Source organism: Grus americana, chromosome 5 (genome assembly GCF_028858705.1).
Source record: "Grus americana isolate bGruAme1 chromosome 5, bGruAme1.mat, whole genome shotgun sequence".
In the NCBI taxonomy this organism is placed as follows: domain Eukaryota; kingdom Metazoa; phylum Chordata; class Aves; order Gruiformes; family Gruidae; genus Grus; species Grus americana.
Window position 1 is genome coordinate 34,809,003 of NC_072856.1, and position 14,572 is coordinate 34,823,574.

At 36.7% G+C, this 14,572-nt stretch overlaps 1 protein-coding gene across 1 annotated transcript in view; it reads right to left on the reverse strand.

Annotated features, from left to right (window-relative positions):
- The window catches only part of EIF2AK4 (eukaryotic translation initiation factor 2 alpha kinase 4), a 40,632-nt gene that overhangs the window by 13,780 nt on the left and 12,280 nt on the right, over positions 1–14,572 (reverse strand). The window contains exons 12-27 of the mRNA XM_054826283.1: positions 14,079–14,491; positions 13,270–13,339; positions 12,071–12,148; positions 10,719–10,841; positions 10,147–10,251; positions 9,855–9,912; positions 9,091–9,170; positions 8,292–8,393; positions 7,597–7,647; positions 6,399–6,635; positions 5,735–5,810; positions 3,311–3,432; positions 2,079–2,128; positions 1,819–1,987; positions 1,267–1,383; positions 496–561 (exon numbers count right to left, since the gene is read on the reverse strand). Coding sequence (XP_054682258.1) covers positions 496–561; positions 1,267–1,383; positions 1,819–1,987; positions 2,079–2,128; positions 3,311–3,432; positions 5,735–5,810; positions 6,399–6,635; positions 7,597–7,647; positions 8,292–8,393; positions 9,091–9,170; positions 9,855–9,912; positions 10,147–10,251; positions 10,719–10,841; positions 12,071–12,148; positions 13,270–13,339; positions 14,079–14,491 — 1,917 coding nt within the window. The remainder of the gene's footprint in view (positions 1–495; positions 562–1,266; positions 1,384–1,818; positions 1,988–2,078; positions 2,129–3,310; positions 3,433–5,734; positions 5,811–6,398; positions 6,636–7,596; positions 7,648–8,291; positions 8,394–9,090; positions 9,171–9,854; positions 9,913–10,146; positions 10,252–10,718; positions 10,842–12,070; positions 12,149–13,269; positions 13,340–14,078; positions 14,492–14,572) is intronic.

The following is a 14,572-nucleotide window of genomic DNA, read 5'->3' on the forward strand; positions in this document are numbered from 1 at the left end:
CACATCTAAAAATATGAAACATATTTTACTTGGTGTGAGTAAAATATCTGCCTTTTTTCCTTGTTTTGCCCAGCAGCCTGTTTCTATTTAGTGAGTTGAGGAAAGGAACGGACAGGCACAACTCTCACCGGGGTGTCCAGAAGTTAACCTCAACTCTTTACACACGTTCATCAACATTTGCAGACAGTTTTTTTTTTTTAAAGTTTCTCTCTGTTTTACTAAATACCACTGTACAGTATTCCATTTACCCTTTCATTGTTTCCACAGTCTGAAAAATACATTTAAAAGAAGAAAGAAACTTGGAATGTTGCAATACTGACTTCCAGAGAGAACAGAGAATAAAATCAGACCACTTCCAAAGAAACTGATCTATTTTGAACAGGAGATGTAACAACTTGTTTTTATTACTCTGGCTGATTAAACTGCAAAGTAAATAAAATATTACTGACTTATGGCAAGTTACAGGGAAATTAACACTGAATTAAAATTACTTACACTATTTGATGTGAGAGAAAGATTACAGAATTTGGCTTCTACTTCTCTTTTAGTTAGCTTTTCAGTCTACAAGAGAAACAGGTTCAAACGTATTCAACAACTGAGTTACCAAAAAAATTACTATCGCTGAGAAGAATTAAAACACAACTTTCCAATATCTTAAACTAAAGGTTGCATTTACGAACTGCGATAATAACGTAAAAGAACAAAACCAATAAGTGACACATTTTCCACCTATCTCATAGCAAGGCCATATTCGGCTTGGTTTCAAGAAGCAACAAAAAGTATAAAGATACCAACTTTACTGAAAAGCACTTCTGCATAAATAATGAAATGCTTATGTAAATTAATAAATAAAGAGAGGAGAACAAAATGAAAGGAAATAAAAAAGGCATTTTGTTGGGATTTAAACACTACCTTAATTATTCAAATAAATTTCATCTATTTGCTCATAAGGTAGAGGAGATCAATATGATATTAAGATACATTTTAAAGATTTTATTGAATGGCCTACCAGTTCTTAATTATACAGGTGAATATTTTTCTCATAAACACACATTTAAAAATCATCTTAAAACATCGCAATACAGAAGTAACAAACAAGTATTAATCTAAGTTTACAGTCCAAAAATAGCCAGGCTTTTTATATGTAAACAGGTTACTCCTTGTAATGCTGGCAATGCACTGTTACTCATTTTTAGAGAAAGCTCCACAGAATAAGATACTCTAGAGAGACGATTATAGAGATTAGGTTAATAACTAATATCTTACCACAGCATCATAGAGAATGATGTAAACTTGATTGAGTTTATCCTCTGGTATCCCACAGTGCAAAAGTATAGCTTTCAGTAAGGCAGTGTGGTTCAAGTAAATACTGTAATTTCTTTCCTAACACAGGATAAAGGAAAAAAAAAAAAGAAAAATATTTACTTGCACTCCGTTTTGCTTAAAAAAACCCAAACGTTTCCTACCTGTTTAATAATAGTTGAAAACTAACTTCAGACCTCTCCTTCCACCACTTTACCTTCCATCTAGAACTAAAGAATGACAAGGCTTGACCATTCTACAATAATCACTTGCCTGGCAAGATGACAGATGTTATTTCAATGGCACTGTAAGGATTCAATTAACATTTCTTTGCACACAAAGCTTACGCTTCATTTTAAGTTTACATATTTTTGATTTAAATGACAGTATTCTATAAATGACTAACTGATAAAGTGTGAAAACAGGTCTGTACTTGTTAAGGTTAAAAGGAAATATTTACTGAGATTAAAATTTTAGGATGGAAAAGAGAACAAAAGGGATGATTAGAGAATCTACCTGTAGCACTGAAAACTCTTGAATGATTTCTGAAATGGCATAAATTGTTTCTGCTATAGGCAAAAAGCTATTTCCAGTAGATGTAATAATGTCAAATGCACATTCTAGAAGTTCTTTGGGATGACAGCGGTCTAACTTCCGAGGTCTGAAAACTCGCTCTATACAGTACCTAAAGGAAACATTGAAGAACGAATCAGCATCCTCAGTGGTCACTGTCAAAGCACGGCATCTGTGCAAAACATCATCTCTACATCCCTTACCTTTTCAGGTTTGATATGTTATTTCTAGCTACAAATCTTGCAAAAGGAATCTGAAAAATAAAATACGTGAAAATTGTTGAAACAAAACATTCAGTCTGATTAGACTCTGAAATTGGGTATGAATTATTACTGTGCAGTAACACTTGTACTCTCACATGTATAACAAGGCCTTAAATATTTGCCATAGCCAAGTAATATTAATGTAACCATCCTTGCTGCAAATTTTAAATAAAAACATCCTGCCCCCAAAGTTCCTAGGAGAGCTTGGAGAAAGACACAAGGACCTTTCTTAATTACCCTAATGCATACAAAATGCATCATAAATTCATTATGAGCCTGTTAAAATGTACAAACAGGTACTTTGCTGTTTATATAAAGATATCAAAGAGTATTTTTGAATAAACATTTGGTCAACACATTTTCTAAAACAAGTAATTCCAATGGAAAGATCAATTTTGTAGATCCTGCACAAATTCTTAATTGTGAATCTTATTGTATAGCTTGACGTTATAAATGCAAAGAAAGGGTGAGTTAAACTGACCTTAAATTAATGAAACAGAATATAAAAAGTCAGGTTCTTTAACTGGCAATAATAAACAAATAATATATAACTTAAAGCATTTAAGTGTTAAATTAAATGCAAGGTAATTAACTAGGCCAACATTGCATATACTTGGGTAGTACTGATGGAGGAATACCAGACAGTAAAATTTCAGCTGCGCCAACAGCAATTCCTCTCAAGAGCAGAATGATCCTTGACAACATCTGTTTGAGGAAGTTGAAACTGGGCAGCCCATTACCCACATTCTCTCTAAAGACTTACAAATAAGAAAGGGATGGGAATATTAGAATTGTCACTGGTCACTGGAAAAATCTTGTCTCTTATTATGTGCAAGAAAAAAACCACAACCAGCAGTGACATCTATCACATTTATAATATGGCATTATTTTCACCTATGTTAAAAAAACAAACCCAAAACAAAACCAGGAAAAAAAAAAAGTAAAGTATATTTCTTTCCTATACAGTCAGGGCTCCAGCTGTCAGGACCAGGAGTACAGCACTAAGGCATGCAGGAATAGACAATGAAAGATACACTGCTGCAGCAGTCAGAAGTATAAGCCTAAACCAATTTTGAGCCTAAACCAATTTTGTGACTAGTGAATCAAAGGTATCTACAACCACCGAAGCGCTCTTCACACCCAGCCTCACCTGTAGAGATGATACTACTTACTCTGAGGTCATAAGGAAGCATTACCAGCATCCCACTGTGATCCATGAGATATGAAGCTTCATTATGCTCATATATTTTTTTATTTCTGGGCATTAGCAGTGGAGTATGCAGCTTGATGGCTCCTGCACAAAACCAGTAAAATACTATTATCTCTTATTTCAGAAGTAGCATCTGCTTTTTACACACTCATGAATAACCTTGCAGGGTATGATATCTCATTGAATGGTTTGGGTTGGAAGGGACCTCAAAGAACATCTAGTTCCAACCCCCCTGCCATGGGCAGGGACACCCTCCACTAGACCAGGTTGCCCAAAGCCCCGTCCAACCTGGCCTTGAACACTTCCAGGGATGGGGCACCACAACCTCTCTGGGCAACCTGTTCCAGTGCCTCACCATTCTCACAGTAAAGAATTTCTTCCTAACCTCTAATCTAAATTGACCCTCCTTTAGCTTAAAGCCATTACCCCTTGTCCTGTCACTCCATGCCCTTGTAAACAGTCCCTCTCCAGCTTTCCTGTAGGCCCCTTCAGGTACTGGAAGGCTGCAATTAGATCTCCCCGGAGCCGCCTTTTCTCCAGGCTGAACAACCCCAACTCTCTCAGCCTGTCTTCATAGGAGAGGTGCTCCAGCCCTCTGGTCAGCTTCGTGGCCCTCCTCTGGACTCGCTCCAACAGCTCCATGTCTCTCCTGTACTGGGGCCCCCAGAGCTGGATGCAGTACTCCAGGTGGGATCTCACAAGAGTGGAGCAGAGGGGCAGAATCACCTCCCTCGACCTGCTGGTCACACCTCTTTTGATGCAGCCCAGGACACGGTTGGCTTTCTGGGCTGCAAGCGCACACTGCCGGCTCATGTTGAGCTTCTCATCAATCAACATCCAAGTCCTTCTGCTCAGGGCTGCTTTTAAAAAATTACATTAAGTGCCTTTAATAGACTTCCCTCTTCCACCGTTTAAAGAGGGCTTTGCTATTCTGTCTTGCACACTTCTTGGGTTCAGCAGGCAGCTCACAGAGAAACAGAGAACTGCCAATTCCACAGTGGCAGCAGAATCCTCACCTTGCCCTCCCTCTTTAAACACCATCCTTCACAAAAGCATGCATACGAAACAGATCAGAAACTCTACAGACACCAGTAGCACTGTTTAGGTCTAGTGGCACTTCCATAGAGAACGGATATTGTTCAGACATGTTGTATCCCGTGTCTCAAAAATGTACCAGAAATATTTATAGTTCACTTTACAATCTCATAAATACCATTTTTTGCTGGCTATATTTTGCAACCATCTATCTGTATGAATCCAATCTTCACTGAAGCTTTACTATTAGCAATAATATCACTAAACATTGAAAAATACTTTTCCATTTTAAATTCTCTACTGATTCTCAATCAGCTATTCTATTACAGAAGCTTTACTCATGTCTTCAATTAGATTTCAACATAAGCATTTAAATCAGGGAAAAAAGCAGCCCCAAATATTAGGAAATCCTTCTAAACATTACAGATGGCAGATACAATCTAATGGAAAAAATACATATACAAAACCCCCCAGTTTTTCTTTCAAAAGAATGAAAACATTTCAATCTCTAAAATGCTGACAAACACTTTCCAAAGTCTGTTAAACTTTAAATGGGGGGGAAGTAACTTCTCCTTACTTGACTTCACATTTCTCAGTTTCTCATTCTTTCGTATTGACAAACCCTGATCATGTTTAATCAGATTATGCTATATTAGGAAATCTCCTAGTTTCTATTTTAAAATAATGCGCTATTTTTATATAAAATAGTATCATGACCGCCTATAAAACAATACAATTTATAACATTTCAAACGTGACAGTGTGTGCATAAATTTTCTTCCTCTTTTAAAAACTAATTTTCAGCAAATACTAATAACTGAATAGAGTCCTGGAAAGAAAAAACATCAAAGATTATTAAACACCACAACAGGAAGTTCCTGAACAGCAAATCATGGCTAAGAGCAGTATCACTGAAAGTACCACTACACACTTGCTCTGTTTCCACGCTCCTGAGGCCATTCCCATCCTGGCTATGTTCAGAGAGGTTACTGTGCTACATGGATGCTTGGTCTTTCACTATAGAGCTATCCTTATATTCAGATCTAGGTTTTACGTAATGCTCCCTACCTCTAAAAGCTCATACGGACTTACCAGAACAACCAAATACATTCGAAGATATAATTAAAATTTTCACTGTTCTTTCTATAGAGAAAACTTAAATCATTCAGATTTGAAGTTAACAGCTATTACCGGGATGCCAAAATAACAGCAGAAACCACTGTAAAACTTCAAATGATATGCAAATACTGAACACACTTTCTGACTCACATGATAGCAGTAAAACCATTCCATTCTCTTAAATCCATTCAATCACAAAAAAGGAAATGAATGACTTTTGTAAACACACCCACCGTGTCTTTTAAATATCCGGCTGACACTCTCACATACATGCTGCTGTATCTTGGCTGCCCAAATAGAAAAACTACCCTGAAACCATCACAAATAAAAAGTACATATATAATTCATATGCCGTGAACACTCCATGTAATATAGGCAATAAGCATTCTGATATCTCTTCCCACTATAATAAATTGTAATGCTTACATAATAAAAAAATAACTACAGCTATACAAAGCATTATTGTACTGTGTTACCTTGTATTTCTTTAGATTTAGAAAGATTTAAGTTGAGAAACTGAGAAGGATTACTTCAATTGCCACGATTAGAAAGGGAACTGTCAGGGGCAACACGTTCTGTTGGCAATCAGATGCAAGTACCGTAAGTTTGACAGAGATTCAGAGTAAAGACAGCAATCATCTGGACAGAAGCTTAAAGCTTTTTCTTCTGCAATCAGACACTGCTTGTTTCAACACTGAAGAATGAATGTAAGGTTCAAATGGGAAGTGGTTACTGAAGCCCACAGAGTGGCATTAAACGGGAACTAATGTGAAGGTTAATCTTAAGATATGTTTGAGAGAATTGCATTATGTTTTGAGTTTACCCATAGAAACATTTTTTTTTAGAAATCCAACACAGGAAAAAAAACCCCCACACATCCCCTGAACACCTACAAACCTTCAGCATATCACTGTCATAGGTATAGTCTATAGCTGGAGATATACGCTGTGAAAATATCTGACTCATCATAGTTCGGTAGGCCTTTCCATCCACGTTCGCTAAGGTATGGTGGAGTACTTCATGGAGTTCAGACTCTTCCATTTGTGGTGGTGGAAGATGTTCACTTTTTAACAGCTCCACAGCTGTTGGTCGTGCTGCAGGATCATGGTTCAGGAGCCAGGTAATAACTGATCTCTACAAATTAAATCAAAATTGTATATATTAGCAGTATTTAAAGCAAACTTCTGAGTCACATCGCATTAATAAAAAAAATGATGAGACTCTATAGGGGACAGAAAAGAAAACAGGATCTGAATCTCTGGGGTGGATATTCTTTAAGTTCTAAATAACTTTTATTGTGTTATCTGAATAAACTATAGTAAACTGCAAATATTATTAGAAATGTATCTCTTGGCATGACAAAATATGTAGTATCCTTTGTTGTTCTACGTTATGCTAGCTCTGGCATCTCTTTATTAACAAAGTTAAGAAAAACCAGAATCATATGCATAACAACAAAGATTTGAGAGTTACGGATATTAAAGAAGGGGGAAATCTTCCTGATGTATTTCAGTAAACTGTACGAGATGGAAACGGTTTTATGCTACTAGTAACAGGCAGATTGCTGTTCCACATGCATAACGGACAAAAACCTAATGTTAATGGTCAATGAAAGAGTCCACTAGCACAAGGAAAAATTATCTAGATGGTTCAGAAAAGATTACATTGCTCCTTATCACTTCATTTCTCTGCCATGGAGGCATCCAGAATAGCTCTTGGCAGCTCTTTTCAAACTCAGAGCAGTCAATTTAGCTTGCACACCTCTTTCTGTTCTGTGACACAGATTTCTTTCAAAAGTTTAAAGTTACGGGTTAATAAATATAGCTACCATTTGTCCGACCTTAAAAAGTCAAAATTGTCCCTCAGAGCTTAAAAAGTATGCATTTCTTTGTGATTCTGCTCAGACATTTTTGTGGGTAAGTATATTTCCTTGTCAACTTACTATATTCTTTTGAGATTCCCCCCCCCTTACTTTGTTCTAATGTCATGAAGTAAGAACTTGGCAGAGATTACTGATTTTAAACTAAGTGGGAAAAAGAATAATTAATGTTTCTTTACAGGGAATACTTAACAGTTAACATATATTCAAAATTACCTGCTTTGCATGCTTCACTTCATCAAAGTCTTTAGGAAATACAATAGTGGGCTATAAAAAAAAACAAAACAAACAAACCACAAAAAGCCAAAAACCACATTTAAATTATAACAGGCAGTCCAGCTTGCTCAGGCTAGTCTTAAGTTCTAAATATTTAAACAGAGAAACTAAGCATTTTATTGTCCATGAGGGAAAAAAAGCACCAAACAACAAACAGGGAGAAAAAAAAATAAAATCACATGGCAAATTTAGTTTGAAGAGCTACCAGGAAATGAATGTCACTGAAATGCCTTTTTTTTTTTTGGTAAAATGAAGATACAATCCATAATCACTAGCATTTATCAACTACAAATACCAACTCATTACTGAGAGAGACTCACCAGGTCTAAACCCAGGTGTACTAAAGCTGTGATGTCTTTATCTGAAGTTTGCGCCTCTAACGTTTTGAACTATAAAAATTAATTTCGCAGATAGAACACTGACTGATGGTAATACCATTAGGAAATCCAGAGTGCACTAAGGGAACGTCAGCACCAGCTCCAATTTTATTCTTCACTTTTCATTATATATCTTATAAACTTTTTTTTTTTAAGCACTCCCTGTGGAAATATTTTTGCTATGTTTTGCATCCTTTTACTTCTCTTAACAAACTACTTGATGCACAGAATTAGTATCTTTTATATCTATATACCTACCAATCTTAGCTGACCAAGAACAAAGATCCTTTCTGATGCAGTACTCATGGGAGGGTAAGACATTTCAAAGAATATTATACCCAGACTGAACAGGTCCACTTTCTAAGGGAGAAAAAAAAAAGGAAATTTAAATGTAATAGCTGTGAATTCTCTGCAGAAGATGATAGCAGAGAAAAAATAATGTTTTGGTTAAATTTCACAGTATATTACAGCTAGAGAGAGCGGTTGGGTTTTTTGTGGGTTGGTTGTTTGGTTTTATTTATTTTTTGTTAAGTTACACAATCCATCACAATTTGGTAGACTTCAATGCCTTCTATCATCACGGCACTGCCATGACAAAGGACTCCCACTTCAAAAACATTCTTGCTTTGAAATTCAGCTCGCCTCTACATATAAACAGGATCCTCTTTGATGAAACAATGCACCCCCCACCTCCCAAAATGACAGTCTAGGAATCCAGGAGAGCAATATATACTTCTGATGATGTCATTTTACCTTAACTAAAGACTGTAATATTTCTATCCTATTTATTTATAAAGATCCTCCACGATTACGTGCTTTCAACTTAAGTTGTTTGCACTCAGTCATGGTCACAGCACAGGCAGAAGAACAGACTTGCCCACATCCTTCTACCCTTGGTGTCCTCTCAGAGAAATATTTCTCATTTTCTTGCTTACTGCAGCAGTCCCACCACACCCTGTTCCACCCTGAATTCACCTTTGTTGAGCAGGAATGACCTAAATTGTACCCAGTACCTTAGACTCTGTGACACCTTTTTATTAAGTCTACTTAATTATACCTGATTGTACGTAGACTTAGTGCTTCCTTGGACCTCTGGGCTGACATACAGCGCGGTGCCAACCATCCCTGTCAAATTACCTACGTGGCGAAAGATGAGAGTATTAGTTTCAAGAAAGTGGGAGAGAAATGCAGCATCAAAGTTAAGAAAAAACTTTCTCATCTTTTGTCCTCATTTCTTCTAGGTTGGAATGCAGCCCTTATTGACAGAGGCCCAGTTGAGAACAGTTTGCAAAACAGACAGTTCTTACCTTCACATGTCAAGTCTATCTACAGTAGCTAAAACTATCTATTGCTTTACAGAATTGTAGTAGGTCAGCACACAAATGATACAACTAAATTTCACTTCCTTTACTCTCATCTTCAGACACACAATGTACTAAAGTTTTCTCAAAACACAAAATTCAGTCTGTTACAGAAGGTGTCAAAAACCAAAAACCAAAATTCCCTGAAGTCTTGAAATTGTCCTGTACATGCAAGAGAACAGAAGTGCAGATGGAACAGATATACAGGACCTCTATATACCTCACCATGAGAAAAGCACTGATCTATGGCAGAAGGCTAGCAGTGGAAGCAAATTCATTTTTAGATAATGGTCAAAGCTGCCAGATTATATGTAATATATCTAACCAAGAGCTGTTGGTTGTTTCTCCCCCCCCACCTCGCCCTCCCCCCAAACCGGTTTTATTTTCAAAGAGTATACAAGCCTGCAGAATATAAGCATTCGCTTAAAATCATTTAGAACAAGCTACTATGTAAACTAACCTGATGGGTCAGACATAGCAGAACTATCTGAGTGATTTTCTTCTTGTTTAGAGACCATCTGAAATCAGGAAAACAGACATACTGTAAATGGCACTTGAAATGCCTCTGTTGGCTTTTCTTGCCGCTTTGGTCGGCAGTACATGGTTGAATTCTAGAATCTTAGAAATAAAAAAGTTTATGGCATTCACAATATAAAGTCCAATGAGCACTATATTTTTATGTTTTATTTTCATCTTTCATGTTATTACCACACCAAATTCAAGTTTTTTCATTCACTTTCAGCTGTACTTACTGCATTTGCTGGATGATCTGTAGCTAAACCAAAGTCACCAATTTTGACATGATCATCTGAATCTAAAAAAATGTTCACAGGTTTCAAGTCTCTGTGGATCATTCCCTGTTACAGCAGGAGAATAAAAGAAAAGGGAAAAAACCCCACAGAATATTAAACAATAAACACAATTCAAAATAAAACTCTCTTTGTAATAGACTGAAAAATTGTATTACATACTTTTATTACAGTAGGAAATCTACCGCATTAAGTCACTGATGATTAATTTTGAAGTAAGACTATAGTCTGTAGCCCAGAAGCTAGAAACAAGTTTTCAGTGGCACCAGATACCTAACAAAGCATTTTTAAAGGCAATCAAACTTTTGTGACAAAGGGAAAAATCTGAAGTGGTTCATTATAAAATTCAAGTTTATGATAAAATATTCTAAACCCCTAGAACAGACTAATAATGGAAAGGGCAAAGAATGAACCTTGCTAATAAATGCCCGAAAATGAATACAATATGAAGAAACTCATACAGAAAGAGGCATAACAGATATTATGGACAGCTCGTAACTGTCGTATTTACTAACCTTTTCATGGATGTAAGCTAACCCATCTAAAATTTCTCGGAAAAGCCTCCAAAGCCGACTGGTGTCTTCATATAATCCTTGGTCAATAGTATCCCTTAACGTGCTCTTTTCACAATACTCCATCTTCAGTTGTGCATATGTAGGGGATACAGGGAAGAAAGAGCAGTTTGGTCAAGAAGAGAGACAATCAGAAACTTGCATATGTGTGCATATTAATGCCTGGTTCTGTAACACACAGTTCAGGAGCAAACAGTATCACCAAAACATTCAGCTGTTTGGAATTTTCCTGAGAGCTGTCTTTTAGCTAGAAAACATGCATTCACTTACGAGTCCTATCCCATTTTCTGGGACAATGGTACAAGCTTGTACAGCAGTATATTCTCTAACATAAATGTTAAAACCAAGGTGAAACCAGCCAAGCCATAATGTATGCTTAAGCCAAATGTTAAAGAATCTCTGGCTTTTTTTTACTTGGCATCTTAACTGCTTATATTATGAATATACATAACACATGCGAACAAGCTTATTAAAAATCTAATTCCATCTAATTGTATCTTCCTTCCAGACAAGCTCTAGTATTAAGTGCATTATAAAAAAAATGCATATCACCACAGAACAGTTAGCTGTGATCGTTGAGTTCTCCCAAAACCAGTCTAACTCCTAACACAAAGGAGGTGTCAGTAGTAAAGCTGGACGTTGCAAACCTGCAGGAATTTTATTTTGTGCCTACTGTTAGGGCCATACAATGGCTTCGCAGATTACTGTTTTCTGTTAAAAGAAAGTGCATACATGATATGGTGCCTTTGAAGAGAATGAGCAAGTTTTCACATCTGTGAAATACAACTTCACCTCCGGAAGTTAACACACTACACTTCAACTTCACCTTGGGAATTAACACCATAACCAAACTCAAGAACCCCAGCAACAGTCTTAGAGGGTTGGGATAGATATTCTGAACAAGTAACAAGCACAAGGCAAAACACCACTTTGGAAGCCACAGACTCAAAAAGGTTGTTAGTTGGGTTGTTCTAAGGTTAGCTCAGGAGTTGCCAGCTTTTACTTGTACACAAGCAACAACAGTGGTCCCATTACACACTATGCACTACAAAAACCTTACTCTCTCCAGGCACAACTATAGAGCCTCGGAACGCGTAACGAGCCATGTGCTGTGCACAGCGCCTTCTGCCAACGAAGCCTTTCAGAAAACCAGTCTATTGCAAAACCAACGTTGAGCTTGGTCTCATTTGCATTTTTTTAAAAGGTCATTACTTTTCTCATGAAAACCAGCAATTAATCTCAGCAGGTTGAACTAAACAGTATCCTTTTATCTGAAAATGCAAGCACGTTTGTACCTGAATGTACAGGTAATGCACTGTCTGAATGACTGGTGTCCTGTCTTCACCACAGCTATTCTTTTCATTACCTTCTTCCTTTATCACAAAAGTAACAGAACAGTTAGCTACAGGAAGCCATCCAGAGGTTGGTTTTTTTATGCATACTACTATTTTTTTAATGGCTGGAACAAACTGATGAGAACTCACCTTCTATGGCTATGTCTGAATAGCAGCGAAATAATATACTGACATTTTTGTAATGTCACTGCTTCTAAATAAACTAGAAAACCAGGTGTGGCCCAAATCTCATTTTCGAAGTGAGTATGAGCAACATTTTGCCATCATTAGACACTGGAGAAAAAACATTCCAGATCTGGATGAAACCTAACTCTCAAAGTGTGTCATGTTTTAAAAAAAATATATAAAAATTTTGAAACTAAAATATACAAATATTACTTAATAAATAACACAACCCCTGCCCCCAAACAACAATTTTGGTATAGTGTGTGTATATATACACATATATTGTGACAAAAAATGCATTGCCATATTATTAAACTATATATTGAGAACTTTTTCATGCCAATGTACATTACAACAAAAAAAGGAAGGAGATGAAGCTTTAATAAGAGCATTTTACAGATCATCAGGACTGGCAATGACAGATTCTAGATGCTGTAGAAAATTGTGCATTAGCTTTCTAGTGATACAGTCCACTGACTGTTCACAGCAAGCGCCGTGATCAAAATCTTAAAATCAACTAAAACCTTACACATTATTCTGACTTCCCATCTCTTATTGACTGCTAGCAATACATATTGTCACCACTTTCCAAAAGTAGCCAGTATGAGCGAATACACTGGTTTCTATTATCTAAAAGCAGAACAGAATTTCAACTTTCAGATGATGTAAGGCAATCCATATGGTTAACTGACAAATCATGTACATACTGAAGTGTTAAACTTGCAATAACCGGGCTCATGACTATGAAGTGCAACTCGCCTCAGTGAACGCTGCGGGAAACAGAATCCAGATTAGCTGCATCAGACCGATTCCTATGGAATGCAGCTCATGATGGCACATTTACTCTGATGGAACATAACCGTTTATGGTTCTTTACTTACGCCAGAAGTGAAACAAAACTTAACTGACCTGTTTGCTTGTCAAAGACTTTTTTATGATCTTTTCATTTTCACCAGCTTTATCTTTATACTTACTGGAGAATGACCTTTACTGTTTTCATCCTCATTATCAAAAATTATTTCGCTTTCAGAATCTGTGGTTGGCCTGTTTAAAAAAAAAGAGAAAGAAAAAAACCCAAAAGTTTTAGGTACCAAGAAATATTTACTAAGATATCTGGAAACTATCTGTGGTAAAAAAGAAAATCTAAGCTTCTGTTGAAGACCCTTCACAAGCCTTAAACAGAAAAGCAAAACAAAACCCAAAAATGTATCCTGCTTGCAAAGCAACACTTCCTTTGACAGCCCAATCTCTTACAGGGAAGGTATATATTTGCATCAGTAAAATTTAATTTCTACATTCAATAAGCAAAACTGAGATGGGTTTACTTACCTGAACAAAAAAACCACCATGAGTGAAAGAACCACTCCATACACAGAGGCAGGTATGGAGTATGTTAATAAAAATCAAAACAAAAAAGAAAGGACAAGGTATTTTTCAGGATTTGTAATATTCCTCTGTTATTTTTTATTAAAAACTTTACTTTCAAGTTGGAAAAGACAGTCCAACATAAAGTGAACAGTCATGCATTCTGACACAAATGATAAAAAAACTTTTAGAAGTCTAAACCAAAATTTTCCTCGTACACTGACAGTTTTTAGCTACAAAACTTTCCTCTCCCTGGCTATCTGACTGTTGACAAATACACTGGTTTTGAAGCAAAGGGACAGAACGAAAATGCAGTGAAGTACCTCTGACAAAGGAGGTGAGAATGAGAGAAGACACAAACTTGGAAAAACCAGCTCTGCTCATGTTTCCTATAGTGTCAATACTGAAGCCTACTTACAAAAATGGTTGTGAGAACACCCCATCACCATCATCATCGTCATCACTGGACTCCTGATCAGCTCCACTGAATTTGTTGCTGGAGGACTTTTCACATGAAGTACTCCACTCAACAGAACTTGTCAAAACCGGAGGAGGAGCATTAGCTTCCACATCATCTGCTTCCTCAGTGGTAAGGATGAAGAGACCAGCTTTGGTGGGCATTCTTTTGTCTTCAGTTGTTTCAGATGATGACACAGTGGAAACAGGACTTTCATGTTTTTCTATCCAAGCATTGTAATACCTCACAATATTCTCATGGTTCAAGCGGGAAAGTAATGTTACTTCCCCCTTAATCCTCCGAAACTGCTTGCTGGCAGGGTTTATACAGATACGTTTCACAGCATAATAGCAACCATCAAGCTTATTTCTCACCTGCAAAATTCAAATAAATCTCAAGTCAAATGCTTATAAATACCTTACCGAGTAGAGCCAGAAGTAATTTCATGGAAGAGG